Source organism: Pseudonaja textilis, chromosome 1 (assembly GCF_049901715.1).
Source record: "Pseudonaja textilis isolate UNSWEBS1 chromosome 1, rPseTex1.2, whole genome shotgun sequence".
NCBI lineage: Eukaryota > Metazoa > Chordata > Lepidosauria > Squamata > Elapidae > Pseudonaja > Pseudonaja textilis.
Genome location: NC_141990.1, coordinates 39,300,741 through 39,319,453, shown reverse-complemented (window position 1 = coordinate 39,319,453; position 18,713 = coordinate 39,300,741). Strand labels below are relative to the sequence as shown.

The following is an 18,713-nucleotide window of genomic DNA, read 5'->3' as shown; positions in this document are numbered from 1 at the left end:
CGGGGATCACTGCTGCTGTTTTTCACACTTACGATAGTTGCAGCATTCCCTTAGTCACATGATTAAACTACTGGCAATTGGCAACTGGTATGTGTTTATGACAGTTTCACTGTCCCACGATCATGTGTAACCTTCCCAGCAGGCTTCCGACAAGCGAAATCAACAGGGGAAGCTAGATTCACTTAATGACTGCATGATTCACTTAACAACTGCAGTGATTCACTTAGCAACTGTGGCAAAAAAGTCATAAAAAGGGGCACAACTGACTTAACAACTGCTTTCCATAGGAACATAAATTTTGGGCTCAGTTATGGTCGTAAGTCGAAAACTATCTTATGTCTTATTTCATGAAAATATTCCAAATTTCTTCCCATCCTAGTACATTCTACCTTTCCTTCAAATATTAGTTCTACTAATACTGCTAATCTCTGGAAGAATAATTACTTAAAAAAAAGAAAATGATTGGAAACAATGTATATTTTCTTTGCAAAATTAACGTAGATATAATTTTTTTGATAAACAATACGATTTATTAGCAAACAGATTTATGATTAATCCCATTTATTTGTGTGCATTTAGATATAATACCAAACTACTCCTTGTTGCAAGAAGTAACAGCAAACATAAACAGCATCCTTTCTTCCCTTTCCAGTCCTATCCTTCCCAATTTTATACATTTAAGATAATATAGTCCATTAATTTTGACTTATGATCTACAAAAACAAAATCATAAAAAAACTCAAACAAATGGGATATGAGATTGTGAGGAAAAAGAAACGCGACATATAGCTAGACATAAGCAAACTACAGATAGAAGAGACGTTGGATAACAGTTTAGCACATAAATAGCAACTCAGTTCAGCTTGCAAAAAGCGTGGAAGAAGAGATTGAAAATATACAAAGAGATGCTGACTTAATAATGCACTAAGAAAAGAGAGGTGGAAGATTGCTGTAATAATTTCCAAGATTCCATACTATTCTTCATGTGATCAGGACAAAAATCAGAATGGAATATTTTACAGCAAAGTAAAGTAGTTTCATGTAAATACAAAAAATGGAATTCTGATTCTGTGTTGTTTAATACTAAAATCAGTAATTAATTTAACAGCAGCTTAGCCAACAATTGCTTTAGCAGATTAAATTATGAAGATGATTTTTAATTAAATAATGTCAACAATCTAAGAATTCAGGGCATGCTTCCTTTTTTCCCTTGATGGCTATTTTGATTCTCATGAATCGTCTTTTGAAAATAGTTTAGGTCAGTGGCCATTTGTAATTTTTAGTATATATTGGAGCGCTCACATAAAATGATTGCTGTGTGAGCTCTTCTTTGCTGGGAATGTACAGGTTAAGATTGAACAACTTTATTGTGCATGCAAAATAGCATAAATGTTATTTACACTTTCCCCTATTCTTCAGAAATGGAATGAAATTGTGCATGAATTTGTTAGTCAATTAGATAATTTTGGAAATGATCATTTTTGCCTGATCATCACAGAAATAAATTCCTAAAAAGAAACACATTAAAAACAGTGACATTGAATGATTAGATTAGCAAAAATTAAAGAACACCATCCCAAAACAGCAGGTGTGGAGCCATTAAGCCAAACAATACAGGAAAGATGACACATCAAATACTTGTTTCAAAGAGACTGTTTTCATAGAACTTTCAAAAATTTGAAAAACAGACAAAACTCTCAAGAGACTGGCTTCAAGAAGCAAAGCTTCCCAGTAGAAAAGGCTTGCACAAGTATCAATCGGTTTTGCATAGATGAGACATGAAGCAAGATATTCCTAAATTGATAACAATAGTTAGGAAAGAGCAAACGTCTTTTTTTTTTTTTTAAATTTTATTTGAGTTTTCACAAAAAGAAAAAAAATACAAATAAAACATCTTTTTTGAAAGTAGCGTAATCCCGGGTTACATTTCTTCGTACAGACACAAATTCAAGTTCATGCTCATTTTTATATTCTATTCCATATCTTATTACTATTTTACATTTTCTGCATAGCTTCTCCCCTCTTTTAATTTTCTCAATTTTATTTTAATTATCTCATCTCAATTCAAATCATTATATTTGTATTTTTTGTCCTGTTTCAATTATCTATTATCTTTTCTCATTAAACAAAATTTCTCCTGTAGTTACTGATTGGAGTATGCCTTTATATCTTTTAAGTTTATCCATTTAACTCTTATTTAGGCTTCAATATGTACCCTAAAGTTATAACATTCAATATAATACATAACTTCCATTCGGATTCTGCTTGGTACATTCTTAAAAAACACACTATATTCTTAAAAAAAGAAAAAAATTATAAATGTATGTAATTAAAACAACACATTCCATTCCAATTCAATTCTATCATTAATATTAACATTCATTAAAGTCTTAACTTCTTTAACATTACTTTTTAATTAAATATCATACTTCTATGGGAACAATTATAAGCTTTCCATAATTAATTCCCCCCCTTCGCTTATAGTTTATAAAACATTAACTAATTAAAATGTTCCCGTTCCTTCCTAATTCAATTTTCTCATTTATTTTATTTCACTTATTTTATTAACAAACGTTTCACTAAATTATACTAACTATTTTATCCCTCATTTTAATCATACGTTGTTTCCAATTTTCTAAAGTTATTTCTATTACTAATATAACAATACAATCTTATGTACCTTTACAGAATCCCTTTTTCAGTTAGATTTTCACCCATCTCTAAATAGGTCCTGTTTTATTATATCTTGCTCTGGTCCTTTGTAACTTCTTTTCCTTTCCTTCTTCCCTCTCTTCTTCTCTCTCCCCTTTTTACCCCCTTGTCTCTCTACCTCTATTTCTCTCTTCTGTATTCCCCTTTTCTGTTGCTTTCCAGTATTATACTTATTTTTTGAATTATTTTTCTTTTCTTTGGTTGTTTTTTTTAAATCTTAAATTCTCCATTCTCTTTCCCCTCCTTTCCTTTTTCTTCCCCACATAAAATTACTTGTTCATTAAAGATGGCTTCTTCTTTGTCGCAGTCTTCTTGTTTTGCAGATGTTTCTTGCTGTTTCTCATAGTTCCAAATCTCCATTTCTAAGAATTGAAAAACGAAGCCAAAAGAACCCTTACCTTCTTGTGCATCTTCTTTGCACTTTTTAAGTTCCATTTTCAATTCATCCAGAAGTGGTGCCATTGTATAAATTTTTAAACAACCACCCGATTAATTTTAGTCATTCAAATGTAATAATCAAGAATCCAAAGATCACCAAATAATCCAAATACAGGCAAGCTGTTTCTTTTTGCTCTTTTTTTCACTTTCTCTTCTTGGGGTTACTGTTCAGTTACAAAGTTTCAGTTAAAATGTATCTTTTAGAAGTCTTATTGAAGTTTTACTGTAGATTTTTTTTAATTCCAGGCAGTCTCCTCCCTCTTCCAGATCCTGCCCTTATTCTTTTTCTCTCCCTTCCTGCTTATGAAAAAAAATTTTTGGTGTCCAGAAATCTTTATTATCCCTTTGGCATTTTATTTTATTTTCAGCTTAATTGCCTATTGATGTCAAAGCGGATTTTTCCGATTTCTTATTTAAGTCTCTTAGTTGTCAGTATAGGGAAGGAGAGAGAAGAAAAAAGAAGCCAAACCTTTCCCTTTTTACTTTCCTTCGCTGCTTCCGACTCTTCTTTGGGAGCGATGTTATTTTTTTGTAAGTTTCAATTCCAGAGTACCTTAGTTGTTGCTTTTACAATTTAACCCGGTCAGCCAAAACTTTCACTTATCTTCCTCCTGCACATTCTTTTCCGGTCCAGTTCTTATTTGTGGTGGCCATTTCTGACCACCGCTGCAACCGCCTTCAGGAAAGGGAGTAATGGCCAGCTGAGGAGGAGAGATGCGGCTCTCCTCAACCCTGCTGGCGGTCTCCCCCCTCTTCACCACCTCTACGGGGTGGCTTAGCCCCGAAACCAGCCGACTCGGGGCGCTCCTGCGGCGAGCCCAGACCTAAACCACGCACGATCGCGGATTTCTGTCTGTCGCCGAAGAGACTTCAAACCGGAAGCCCAGAGCAAAGGAGATCTTAATAACCTTTGACCTAAACTTTAGGCTTAAAAATCTCCACCAGCAGTTTGAGTTGGGCTTAGAATGGAACTGAGAGACAGTAAAAATAGACAGCACCATCATGCCCGTTTCCAAAGTGTTCCATTCTATTATTCATTAGCTGAAAAAAGAAACATTTTAACATTAATTTATATAAACTATTCTGAATTGTATTCTCCTGAATATCCATGAAAATCTATGAAGAGTAATATTACAACCTCACAAAGAAAAGCTTACCGGTTCAGTCAGACTGCTGTCTTTTTCCAAGAACTGCACAACACAATATGCCAACTGCAGAAAGAAGACAGTATTCAAGTATTATGAAAAGGACTGGCCAAGGACATTTTATAAGTACTGGGACATAAATATATGGTATTTATTATTCATTGTGTTACAACTGCAAATTAAATCTGTCCCTAGCTATCCTATGTCTCCTAGAGCAGCGGTCACCAACTGGTGGGCCGTGGACCACTGGTGGGCCGCAAGAAAATTTTCGTGGGCCGTAGAGAAATGTCACCCCCAGAGCACCCCTCAAAGCAATTAATCCAGGCTACACAGAAACAAAAGGCTGCGCTGCCCACATGGCCCACGGGAACCCTCCCCACCCACTCACTCCTTACCCGGCAAACTTGCCTGCTAAGTTGCTATTTTTCCTTACCCCCCCCCCGACCATCAGCTGTTCTGCTGTGCCAGGAGATTTAGATTAGCTAGGAAGCAGGAAATGGTTGGATTTCTTGCTTTCTAGGTAGTCTTTACATCTTCGGCTCTGCTTTTAAGCACATCACTCCCTTAGGACTGAAGGTTCTATTATTCAGTGCAGACTCACGGCAAGCAAATTTTATGTGACAGACTCAGGTAGCCGATGGCAGATAGATAGAACACTGAATGATTCTGTGAGCAACTCAATCTGCCTGCCTGCTTTGCCTGATTTTGGGTAAAAGTTGCTCTTTTTTTAAATAAAAAATTCAATATTTACATACGTGGTGTGTTGTGAGTTAATTTTGTGAGGTAGCAAATTTTATGAGTTTGCTTGCAAGCAAATTTTATGTGACAGACTGAACTAGCCAATGGCAGAAAGATAGATCTCTGAATGAATCTGTGATTCTGTGAGCAACTCCATCTGCTTGCCTGCTTTGCCTGATTTTGGGTAAAAGTTGTTCTTTTTTATAAAAAAAAATCCAATATTTATATAAATATTTATAATATTTACATATAAGCCATGTCCAGCCAGTCACATGACCACCAAGCCACGCCCACAAATTAGGCCATGCCCACAAAACCTGTTAGAGGTCCCTGGGATTTAAAATTATGAGTTTGGTGGTACCTGAGGTTCCAAAGGTTGGCGACCCCTGTCCTAGCCCACTAAGGCTACAATTCAACCACAAGCTCAGAGAACAAACCTCCACCTAATTCTATATACATTTATCTTTTCTGCATAAAACATCCAGCAGAAGAAAGGAGGTGCAATGGGAAACACCAGCGAAGCAGCTGAGAGAATTTATCTATTTTTACTTCTGCACCTTTCTCCGAACCACCTGGATTGCAGCCTGTTTGGCCTTAAGGTAAAAGCCTCATTGCTTACCAGCTCAGAAACAGTTGAGGATTCTCTGGGTTAGTTATCCAGCCACTGACTGTTTTTGAGAAGGCCTGCATTTATAGCCAGATGGATAAGCAACTGGAGAGTTGACGGTTTTGTACTAAGAATGATTTTGGCATTTAATTTGGGAACTAATTAAATGTTTGGCTAATGAGGTGGCCAGTGTTCAAAAGAATGATATGGTGGGTGGGTGGGTTTGGAGGAGAAAAAGGACACAGTATTTTAGGAACATACATATTGCAGCTTACCAGAAAAGAGTTTAATCAGACAGAGTCAATTAGACTGCCTGCCCCTGACAATTTAACAGATCTTGGGTTCCATAGGGATTTGGGGATTTTCCCAGAGTTAATATAGCAAGTTTGGCCAAGGCTTTAGGTCACAATCTTGAACAGGCTGGTGACAGATACCCTGGACTGCATTGCTTTATTGCAGTCTCTCCTTGTAAGCTGATTCTATAATGCCCTTATTTTTCTGAGAAACTCCAAACAATTCAAAAAGATGCCCGGAGTTACACTGGAGGAAGACAAAGAATAAATCTGATCAAGAGCCTACATTTAGGATTGCATTATGGCAATAAGGCCAGCAAAACATCATTATGGAATATCATTCCCCCAGAGATTAGAATGGCCCCCTCACTAATATTCTTCCGAAAGGCACTGAAGACCTGGCTTTGCCAGCGGACCTGGAGAACCCAGAGAGGGATGGAGCCCATCAAATGGCTAGTGTGATCTGCTGTCGTTGGGGTGGAGTGAGGGTGGGAGTTGGTTTTTGATTTTTTGTTTTGTTTTTTGTTTTCCCAAGTTTTGCTCCATTGTACTTTACTAATTTATTTGATTCTTTTTGTTAGTTTTTTTATTGTTTTTATTTTTGTTTTAAATATGGTTTTACATTGTGTAAGCCACCTCGAGTTGCCATGGGCGAATAGATGGCAATATAAATTAAATAAATAAATATTTATTTATTTATTTGCCGTTCTCGCATTTGCCCAGTTCAAGGCAACTCAATCTTTGCCAGGGAATATCAGATCATTGGAATATCTACAAGGCCATTGTGAAAAATATTCTACCTATATGATAGTTAGTTACTGAGATCCACTCAGAGTTTGATTCTGATTGGGTAAGAGCCATTTGAGATATGGTACCTGAATTTGAGATTGCAACTTCTAAGAGTCCTGCAAACTGTGAGCTCAGCCACTTGTTTATTAGATCTGTATCTTCCCTGGATTGTTGAACTGTCTGGAAAATGCCATTTGGTTTTGGTTCCACATAATGCTGTCAACCTTTTTGAGGAAAGGGAGTGGTTCCTGCAGCCTTAAAAGGAGGTATGCTCAAGGCATTGTCTTTGAACTCAACAATCCTGGACAAAATCCTATTGGTCAAGAGATATTCAATTGTACATTCCAGGCTGCCCAGGTGATACTGTGGATGCCCTATTCCACTCTTTAGATGCTATGCAAGTCTAACTGTGGAAATACAAACACAAGCCTCATCCTAACAGGACCAAATGGTTATGGATATTTGGGTCCCTTATCTGGGAGATTTTCCATCTCTCATCTTGGCGATGGTAGCAATTACCTATTTAAGACTGAGGAACAATCTGAGTCTTCTTGGCCACATAGCTTCTACTTGCAGAATAGGTAACAACCCTGACCTATCCCTAAAGAGGTTTCTGGCAAAACCATATAGTGTCACCAACTGCATTCTTTGCTGGCTCTCAAGGCCCTCCAAAGGGTCACCCTCGCCCTAGTCATGAATGGATTATTGCAATGCATTCTAGGTTGGTCTGCCTTTAAAGTTCACTGAGAAGCTACAGATGGTCTAAACTGTGCCAGCAAGAGCAGTATACGATATCATTGCTCCTGAACCTGCACAGACTGCCATTTGCTTTCAGCTATAAAAGCCCTCCATAGAATAGAGCCTGGACATTTAAACAATTACGTATCTCCAACAGTTTCCACCTGTTCTGTAAGATCAAATAGAGCAGGCATCCTCCAGGTCCCTTTTATTAAACAATGTCATCTAGTAGGACTCTTGAAATGTGCATTACAGCACCTATTTGTTAGATCAGTAAATCCCCAGAGATCTATATCATTCCCATCCTGCTTATATTCAGGAAATTGCTGAAAGCCAAGTTATTCTCCCAGGCCCCGAGCTGGGTAAATGTTGACCTCATAGAATATTTTATCTGTAATGTTTTTCTCCTGATGTCTATGATCTACATTCTTATTACAGTTTTTTGTTGTAAAGTTGTAAACTGCCCAGAATCTTGTGGAATTGTGCAGCCTCTAAATTGTTAAATTAAACTATACTTTCACAGTCTTCTCAGCAATAAGGTTCTGAATGTGGTTCCAGCCATAAAGAATCTGGTCTTGCTTCTCTGTTAAGCCGGGATAATCCAAAATAAAACATAGGTCATACAGTAAGAACTTGGCCGGGAAGAACTTGTTGAAGTTCTCCTCATTCAATAAATAAAACTGAGACTTTAAAAAAAAATCTCTCCTGGCTATTGGCTTTGTATTAATCATTTATTGAGATTGACTGCTAACCATACCTTAACCTAATAATCTGGGATCTATTAATCATATACATTGTTTGTATATAATGCGTATGATTAATAGATCCCAGATCTGATGTAGATCAGTCTCCGCGGTTGCCAATAAAAAGTTGACCCAGAATGTTTGAGGACCCTTTAGAACAGCCAAGAAGTAACTAATATTAAAGGTTCAAAGAAAATCACTGCCTTTCACCTTCAGGGGAGATATCAGTGGATTATGGTCATTGTTTTAGATAGTTCTTGTGTTTACTAAAGATAGGTCTGGACCCAAAGTACACAATCCAGCATCAGAATAACAGACATTGATTTACATCGCTAAAAAAATAAATCCATGAAGGGCTAAGATAAAAAAATAGCAACCAGTTATCCAGGTTATATGGCATCTTTAGAATGAATGCATATATTTTTCTAATGGAAAGCAAGATAGCCCATTAGATAGGCCTTTAGTCTAATCTGTTGAAATCTCATCTTACAGTTCTAATATAATCACATTAGCTGAAATAACACTAGGAGTTGACAAGCCAACTGGAGAACCTGAGGAAGTGTATTGGAAAAACAAAAGCAGGTGTTCTGGACAAAATTGCAAGCTGCTTCCCTATACAGAAAGTCCAAATGCAGGCAAATGGGACCAAATCTACCTGTCATTTCAGAGCACTTACAGAATGTACTGCACATTATCAGAATGAATGTCTTACCTGAGGGTGATAGACACTCAAAGATTTCACTTTGTGTAATGGTAATAAGACCCGGATAAGGAACATTTTGTGCTCTTCTTTCAAGGGCAAAGCAAATCCATTGATTATACTGAGAAGGGAAAGAATCATGAATATCAAGGATTTGTGTGCATCTGTGTATATGCATATATAAACAACTGTTCTCATCTCCCACCATGCTGTTGCCTCATCATCGGGATATCCTATAGAACAGTGGTCGCCAACCGGTGGGCTGCGGACCACTGGTGGTCCGCAGAGAAATGTCCGCCCCAAAGCAATTAATCCAGGTTGCACAGGAACACAAGGCTGCGCCGCCCACATCGCTCGCCCACCCACTGGCCCCTACCCTTCGGCCAAGCGCAAACCTTACCTTGAGATTTTGAGATTGTTTCTCCTTGAGGAGCACTCGCAGAAGCAGCGCGGGAAACTTCTGCCGGGTTCTTGAGAGAAGAGAGCGCTCTCTCCGCGAGCGCTCCTCAAGAGATGATTTTGCAGATAGCTTGGCTCAACTCCTGTCCCTGGGAGTCAAAGGGCTGAAGCATGAGCAGCGCAGGAAATTTCGGCCAGGCTCCTCGAGTGAAGGTAGAATGCTGGTGCCATGCAAATGCAAGTAGCGTGGCACTCCCGCACCTTCCAGCCATCTCTATTGCTGCTTTGGCCCTCTTGTGCCACCGCCCCTCTCTTGCCGCAAAAGCACTATTACCTCGTCCTGGCCAATGAGGGCTGCGCTTTTTCCACAAATTTTCACATTACATGTGCCACCCCCTACGGTGGAGATTTCCAACCCCACCATGGGCCGATCCCATATTCCAGAGCTGCAGTAGTCACAAGACTGGCCCTTTGGTCATCCCAGAGCAGCTCATCCATGGCAGGCCAGTGCACAGGCCAGTCCTGTGACTACTGCAGCTCTGGAATATGGGACCGACTTTCCCACCAACATCAGCAAACCACTGTCAGTCAAAAGTCATATTAGTGGTCCGCAGGATTTAAAATTATGAGTTTTGTGGTCCCTGAGGTCCAAAAGGTTGGCGACCCCTGCTATAGAACACATCTACACAATTCCCCAAGAACTCTCTGGCATTATTCATGGTGTGTGGGAAGGAGAAACTCTTGCAACATGACAAATGGAAAACTCACCTAACTGCCTAGCAGTAATCATAAAATTACAAAAAAACTACTGATAAAAAAAAGAGTAACACAGAATTATCTTACCTCCCTAAAATCTCTAGCAATTCTGCAATCCCATTGTGATGTTCTGTCTCATAAATAAACCTGGAATATAGAGAAGGCATGTGTTAGGCTACTAAGAAGCAGGTTTCAGGGAGATAGGTGATATGTTTCTCATTTTCTAGTGCAGAAAACTCAAATTACATAAACACATCTGCTGACTTCCTTCAGTTTCCAATGCAGAGATATATAAGGACGTGTTTATGTTTAAACAGGGAATTAAGACTGGAAGACCCAGACAGGATGTTAGAAGGGGCAAAAAGAACCAGTGGAGTGACGGAAAATGCACTGAACTTTGAAAAGCTGAACTCTAACTAATGAGAATTTAGCTCTGCTCTTCACTCTTCTGTCAAGTTCTGCCCAACTATTTGAAGATTTTCATTTGAAGCTCTGATTTAGAGATTTTTCTAAAAAGATGCTTCATACAGTAAGTGACACTTTTTTCACTTATCTGCTGTGACAAAAAATCTTACAGGAACATAGGTGAATAACTTTAGGGCAAAACCCAGTAATACCTTTCTGTCTGGGGCCTACCATATGATCCCATAAAGAGCTCCCTTACTCCTATAACCGAAAGTTGATGATTGAAAGTCGTTAGAAATCTCACATAAGGATGACAAGGTATCTTTTGAACAGAAAGGCAGTGTATAAATAAACAATAAAGGTGAATGTTACCTTAAGGTGAAAGACTTATTTGGTATATGATTCTGTACCCTATTTAAAATTACTCTGCTCAAACCAATTCCCACAAACTAGACTATGCCATTCCTGGCTGCTGACAATATTTCCTTTTTTTTAATAAAGCCCATTTAAAAATTATATTGTCGCATTTCTCTAGGAATTTGTCCCATCATCTGTCAGGTACAGCCAGAATAACCAATAGCAAAGGGCTATGGGAATTTCAACTTGCTTATCCCTATCCAACATCAGCTTATTCAACAGGTTTTTACCTTCTCATTTAACTTATGGAGCTAATTAAAAAGCATCCCAAATAAATTCAACTCACGTGCTCATTCAAGATAGGTATTTCACCTACTTAGTAAGTAAATGGTTACCTATTATTACTATTACTTACCTATAAAATATGTTGTTTATTTGCCTCCTTATATATGCTCGGAGGCCCAAAAACTTCCCATAAATCCTATGCAAAATTGTCTTCAGAAAGTCTCGTTCTCTGGGATCTTCACTATCAAATAAGTCCAGCAGCTGCAAAAGGAGGATTGAATAAAATCAATTATCCCAAACCTATTCCAGCTTGTGCTGGGTTAACAATCCAGAGATAAGCACATTTGAAAGGTGTCAGCACAAGGAAGTAGCGACATCTTTAGCCATGAAGATTTTTAATCTATCCAGAAAACAAGCTGTGAAGCTTTTCATAAGATCCAATAATGCACACACTGCAACTCTTATGAAGCGACTTTATTTAAATCTCTGATGGATTACAAACAGAGAAATACTACATCAACAAATATCTTGTATCTCTAGCCTTCTCTGCCCTTTTCATATGACAAAATATTCATCTATTATATATTATTTATTAATTATTAGACTTCTATGCCACCCATCTCACCAAGACCACTCTAAGTGGCTTACAGTCATATATTTAAATATTTAAAATATTTACAGTCATATACAGTAAAATGTTAAAATAATAAATAAGAACCTTACAGGCCAAAATTCATGAACAGCTCAAACAATTAAGAAAAGTTTTTTATGTAACTATATTTTTATATAATTTCACAATTGTATTCTCATAAGCAATCTACATTCACTTGTCCTCTGGAAAGACAAATGAATTTATAATTATAATATATTTTCATGCTTTTTTATATTTTTTGGTAATTGTTCCATTAATTTAAACCATTTTTTCCAGCTTTAGTAAAATTTAAAATACATTTAATCATTTTATGCTGGGGAGGCAAGTTAATTTAAAAGAGAAATTAAACTTTTTAATGTTTTATTGGTTTTATTGTAATTTCTTTGTTGTAAACAAGCTAGACTCATTAAAAATCAGGCAACATACAAATTTAATTAATAATAATGACACACCAATTATAATTAGAATATCAAGCAACAACATCTGCCTATCCCAGGATAAAATGAAAGATTCAGTCTAAACATCTAGCTGTATACAACAAAAATCATTAGGAAACAATACATATTACTATTAGGTTAAATTACCTGTAAAACAAAGTACAAAAGAAAATAATCATAGAGGACCTACATTTCTTTTTATGTCAATTATTGCAAAAATGAAAAATAAGCAAACCAGCAGCATAATCCAAAAATTATCTGCTATAGGATCTGTAGCTACAAAATTATCTGCTACAGAATTCCCAAGAGAGATTTCTGCCTGCTTCTCTGTACTCTCCTCACCACTTCTATTTCAACTTAGGTGCAAAATAAATTGAGGCTAAAAGGAAGGAGGGGAAAGGAAATGATTACTTACTGACAATACAAACTTCTGATCAATATATTTCTTGGCTATGTTTGGTTGAAAGTCTGGAGACTCCAAGAACCTCAGAAAGAATTCATATACCAGCTAAAAAAGAATGAGAGAAAAAACTATTATTTACAATCTTATTATAGAAAATATTTTTTTTTCAAGTCAAATATGATTAGTGAGTTTGACTTGGGCATTCTTCAGGGAAGTATTTGTTTTGTTTTCCTGCCAACAATGATTAGCTATCTTCTAGAATATTTTCTCAACTTCCCAGACTAGCCTTATGGCTTTGAGATTTCCTGGTGGTCTCCCATCCAAGTATTAACCTCTTGACTTTTTAAAATCAGCTTAAGACAGCTGGGGATTTTCTGCTTGGCATCAGTTTTTCAGTTAGCAAATAAGACAGAAATCAACATTCAAAGACTAGGACCGCCCAAATGTGTGTGTGTTATACTTTTGAATTCAGTATAGCAGCTTTATTGTACTTCATACCAATGGCTGTTCATTGTCTCTAGTAGAAACCCTGAGGGCTGTGTTCCTATAGTACAAAAATAACTGAGTCTGCAAATGGAAACCCTTCCCTGAACTAATGCCAAAGCAGAAGTGGTGTGTGACTAAGAAGGTCTGTTGATTTAGACTGAAGATTTAAGTATAAAACATTAATCTATTATAGAGTGACAATTCTCCTTTTGGAACAGATTTACACTTTCCAATCTGAATTATACCCTAGAAAAACTTTGTCTTTTTAGAAGAAACAAAACTATGTACTGGTTGACCAGTTTTTGTGACAATCACAATTTTGCTTCCTTACAAGGTGAAAAGTACAGGACAAAGTATTGAGTGAATAGCTCTTATGGGAATCATTAAAGCATTTCCTCCACTTCCCTCAAGCAGGGCTGGGCAATTTTTGGGCAGGGAGGGAACTGCAGTGGGTTGGATGATTTAATAAAAATTAGTAAAGCTGAATCACATCCATGGGCAGGGCATCTCTTCTTTCCCCTGAGTTTGTCTGAGTGAATTCATTTGACTTAGTATTAAGTACTAGAAATGACAATTATTAGAATGTACCTCCAAGGACCGTAAAAAAGAGGCAGGAGCATCCTTACAATCTGCATTATAACCTGTAATTTTCTTTAGAATCTTTATAATTTGTTATCCTGACTGGTGGATGATAGGGAGCTGGGATTTATCTGTATTTTTCCTCCAAAGCATTGTATCTGTTTGATTTTATAGTAGCATTTTTATACAGTGTTTTATAAGGGTCTGGTTCTGTTTAACAAACGTATTGAAGGATTTTTATTCTTTAAGATATACTTCTAATAAAATACATTTGCTTCTGTAAAAAATAAGCAAATACACTGTTTTAATTCTGTATGCTCTCCAGATTGTCTCGATTTGGCAGCTTTATATATCCAACAAATAATATTGATGGTGACCTCTATTCTGCATGAACATTTTTAGTCCCCCTTTAGAATTAAATTGATACCACACCACAGCTGATGAAAGAAAATTGCATAGTTTCTTATAAGTAGGTCATAATCTAAAGCAAGGTGAATAACTTTTTGCAAGCTAACAACTGAACTCAAATAAATGGGCATAAACGTATTGAAAAAGTTGGCTATTCCTGGGCAAAAAGGCCAAAACATTTGGATAGAAGACCAGCAATATAATGCAATTTTCAGATTGACCGTCGTGTTTAAATTCATATGAGTTAGCAACATCTTTAAACATCAAATTTCTAGAATAGAACGGAAGAGAACAACAAAGATGGAAGGGACCTTGGAGGTCTTCTAGTCCAACCCCTGTTCAAGCAGGAGAACCTATACAATTTCAGACAAATGGTTATCCAATCTCTTCTTTAAAAATTATCTCTTTAAAAATCTTAAATCTCTTCTAGCTCAAGTTTCCATAAGGAGAAAAATATTTCCATAAGGAAAAAAAGAGGGATAATAACATGGCAAAATACTGTTTATTACCTGGAGATGTGGCCAAGCAGCTTCTAGTGTAGGTTCATCTTCCTCAGGATCAAATTCTGCTCCTGTAGGATTAGATGATGGTGGAAGTGTCCGGAAGAGATTCACTGAAAACTGAGAAATGTGACAATAACATTGAGATGTTTCTGCAGATTGACTCAATGATTCAATGCAATCCCTCCTCATTAGGAAACTCCTAACCAAATATTAACTATCTCCAGAGGCGCACACTCTCCCCAATTCCAGGAAAGAAAAAGCTTCATTAAAAATAAAAAAACCTTCCAGGTCTGTAATGAGAAACATTCTCAATATTCCATAACTTACTGGTATCTATTTCTGTGCATTACTGTGTACCCATCTCTCATGCTATTAATGCACACAACCTTCAGCTTATTAAGAAACGATTAATTACCATCTAGCCAGTACATTCAGGTGTTTGTTTTGGCCAATTCCTCCATGGCACTCCTTTAGAATGTTATTCATAAGCCTGCTTTAACCACTGTCAAATTCTAACCATAATAGGGAATCAGAGCCATTAGTTCGAACCCTTAGCTATTCACCAGTTTGTCTCAACAAAAATGTATGGAACCACAACAGCTTTATGTAAGTAGGTATACAAGCTTTGTGATTCTCAATCACAAGACGCACTATAACTTCATTCAACCAAACATGGCTGCAATACCATTTCATACCGGCCTATCCAGAAGTCAGAAGTGGAAAGGGGGAGCTAGAGCTTACATTGTTATCTCCTTTGCACACTTTAAAAAGCCGGATAAAAAGAACTAAAATAAACCACCAGAACACAAGGTTTTGGACTTCATAGAATTAAAACAGGAGAGGGCCATTATGCCATAAATATGTCCCCCTTTATTATAGGAATCCAAATTAAAGAATCCCAACAAAAGGGATTAGCTTCTAACTAGCTGTTTAGCTTTTGCCTGAACACATCAAGAAAAGGGCAGGTCATTACTTCTCACTGTTGAAATGGCATTATTGTTAAGAATTTATTCTTTTGCCACTGATAACCATCTTCCCGTAATCTAAGATCATTGTCCAGAAAACAGGTTTGGCCTCTTTCTTGGTAACATCCCTCCAAAACCTGGAAAGTATTTTTATATTTTTAAGTTATTATTGCATGCTATTATATTTGTTCTCAAAACTAAGCATATCCAGTTTCCTTAACTTGCTCCTATAAGTCTTAGTTTTTGGTCCCTTACCACCTTTTATTGCATCTGTTTCTATTTTTAGGTGCCTTTAAACCTGAAAAAACAGTGGTATTCCGAAGTTTTTAAAAAGTTGCCCGTCCCTCTTTTAAGCTGCTTTACTGGGAGCAGGAGCCAGAAGTAGATCAATACTTACCATGATAACTGCTTCAGGATAAATAGCTTCTGTGACAACATCCCGATTATGAGTAATATATTCCACCATTTCATTGAGTCCTGCTCGTTTGACCTCTTTGAATTTCAAGTCACTGAGTGGGTCAGAAACAAAGTCAAAGAGGACACAGCACTGCCGTAACTTCTGTATGAAGAGGTCTTCCCGTTCATGAGGAGGAGCATCTGAGGGAGAAGATAAAGGGCAAAAATATTTCCTTTCTGCTCTAGGTATTTTGATCCAAATAGACCAAATAGCAGCTTTCCTTTCCCTTCCTTATACCATTATAAAGTCTCTTCTGCTTTGCCTAGGCTCACTGACAATACTATTATGATACATAAGACGTTCATACTGCTCTCCACATTATCAACAATGTGGAAATTTTAGTTTTATCTTCCTATACCCAGCCCCTCTCTTATTAAAGAGAAACAAATAGTCTTGAAAAATAGGCTAAACAGCCATGAAATATAAGCTAATAGCAAGAGGAAATAAAACAACTGTAGGGCTTCAAATAATAAATGTACTATTTCTCATCCAAAGAACTGTTCTCCTAATTCAGTTCAATTGTCCATCTGTCTAGTCCAGCAGTTGCCAACTGGTGGGCCACGGACCATTGGTGGTCTGCGAGAAAATTCTGGCGGGCCGCAGAGAAATATCACCCTCAGAGCACCCCTCAAAGCAATTAATCCAGGCTGCGCAGAAACACAAGGCTGAGCTGCCCACATGGTCCGTGGGAACCCTCTCTGCCCACTCACTCCTTACCCGGCAAACTTGCCTGCTAAATTGCTATTTTTCCTTTTCCCCCCCTGACCATCAGCTGTTCTGCTGTGCGGGGAAGATTTAGATTAGCTAGAAAGCAGGAAATGGTTGCATTACTTGCTTTCTAGCTAGTCTTTAGATCTTCAGCTCTGCTTTTAATCACAGCGAACCTCCCTTAGGACTGAAGGTTCTATTATTCAGTGCAGACTCATGGCAAAAAAACTTTATATGACAGACTCGGGTAGCTGATGGCAGATAGATAGATCACTGAATGATTCTGTGAGCAACTCAATCTGCCTGACTGCTTTGCCTGATTTTGGGTAAAAGTTGCTCTTTTTTAATAAAAAATTCAATATTTATATAAATATTTATAATATTTACATACAAGCCATGCCCAGCCCGTCACATGACCACCAAGCCATACCCACAAATTAGGTCACGCCCACAGAACTGAGGTCCAAAAGGTTGATGACCCTTGGTCTAGTCAACAATTCTATTTTCAATAGGTCTCTTTCAATTCATTTCTCTATCCTCCATGTACTTCCTTCAGAACCTCACCTTAAATCTTCCATATATCCTTCAGAACTATACCTTAAATCTTAATAAATAATTAAAACAGTACTTCTTGTGATTTCTCTCACAACCATCAGGTAACACTGGCAGGGCCTCAGTATTTTGGTTGTGCAGATAAACCAAATGAGCTCATGGCAAGGAAATATTACTTGCCAAAGACATAGAACTTCTGCACTGAGAGCTCACACAAAAGACTATGTGGTTCAACACAATCAATACTTTTATTACCTCTTAGAAGTATTTAGTCAGTTTTATGCAACAAGGGATTACAGTCTGTCTCCTGTTTGGGAATATGATGCCATACAAATACAAAACCCATATGACATTTCAGGCATGAGACATCTCCATCCAAGGTCCTAATTATATTCTGCATGGAGATTTCCAGGGACTTCCCAAGGCAAAATGCCTCTGACATCCAAATCTTTCACACACTTTACCACCTTACTTCTCAGCAAATATATGGAAGCAACTTATGTGAGTATGGAATTTGGCTAATCCATAATACAGTTTGTTTATGACCATCTCTAGGTGCTTGAAGTGATCCATATAGGAAATTCCCCTCATTTTTTCCTCATAAAATAATGGGCTAAGAATGTTTGACCCCCCAAACCATGCAATGGGTTTAAACCTTAAATCTTAACAACTACACAACATCAGCTTTCTGACTTTGATTAACTGTCTGATCCATGCTCTCCTTGTAAATTCCTTAACCTCATGAGAGAATAACTACTATTATTTATATCTTCTAAATGACATATCCCTGTAAAATGTAATGCAATACAATGCAATGCAGTGTAATATCTTGCCAGACTTAAGAGGTATTTCCTTTCTGAATTACAGTCATTCAAACTAGCCTGGCTGTTAAAGCCATCTGTTCCTCTGCTGAAATCTTCCTAACAATCCATTGCCCCTGCCCAGGAAACCTGTTCTCACCTTTAAGGGCAGGAAGCTTCTGAAGCTCCCGGTTCTTGCTTAAGTTGAAACGAGAGGAACTTTGCCGTCGTTCTTTCTTTACAATCTGAGGTCCCCCTGAGTACTTGATCTTATTCAGCTGGGTTGGTGGAGGGGTACTGTTGCTGGGACGTTTATTTGAGGTCTGCTGCTGTTGCTGCTGCTGCTGCTGCTGCTGCTGGATCTGAAGAGAAAACACCAAATGTAGGCTTTCTTTAATCTGTACCTTTTATAAAAATATAATTATATTTTCATTATGTATTTAAATTATATCACTAGGATTTCAAAAATATTTACTTTATGGAACGTCCAGTAGTAGCCATTTGGGGTTCAAAGCCTGGAATTAAATCTCCTGGGGAATGGAAGAGCCTCACACAGTACTGAGGAGTCAGTGCTGCTAAATAAATCTGGAAGGGAGGGGCCCCTCTAAAAGGGCATTAAGATCTGCAGACATGAAGATGTGTCTTTCATTTACTATCT

The 18,713-nt window shown here is 37.4% G+C and overlaps 1 protein-coding gene across 4 annotated transcripts in view; it reads right to left on the bottom strand.

Annotated features, from left to right (window-relative positions):
• The window catches only part of PPP2R5D (protein phosphatase 2 regulatory subunit B'delta), a 55,423-nt gene that overhangs the window by 16,975 nt on the left and 19,735 nt on the right, over positions 1-18,713 (bottom strand). For 2 of the 4 annotated variants that reach the window (XR_015743313.1, XM_026695905.2), the window contains exons 3-10: positions 18,216-18,417; positions 15,936-16,135; positions 14,580-14,690; positions 12,610-12,702; positions 11,236-11,366; positions 10,146-10,205; positions 8,916-9,024; positions 4,308-4,361 (exon numbers count right to left, since the gene is read on the bottom strand). Coding sequence is in view for 3 of the 4 variants with exons in the window: in XM_026695905.2 (XP_026551690.1) it covers positions 4,308-4,361; positions 8,916-9,024; positions 10,146-10,205; positions 11,236-11,366; positions 12,610-12,702; positions 14,580-14,690; positions 15,936-16,135; positions 18,216-18,417 (960 nt within the window). In the remaining variant the exon portion in view is untranslated. The remainder of the gene's footprint in view (positions 1-4,307; positions 4,362-8,915; positions 9,025-10,145; positions 10,206-11,235; positions 11,367-12,609; positions 12,703-14,579; positions 14,691-15,935; positions 16,136-18,215; positions 18,418-18,713) is intronic. The other 2 variants (XM_087931726.1, XM_087931732.1) reach the window with 2 other exon arrangements.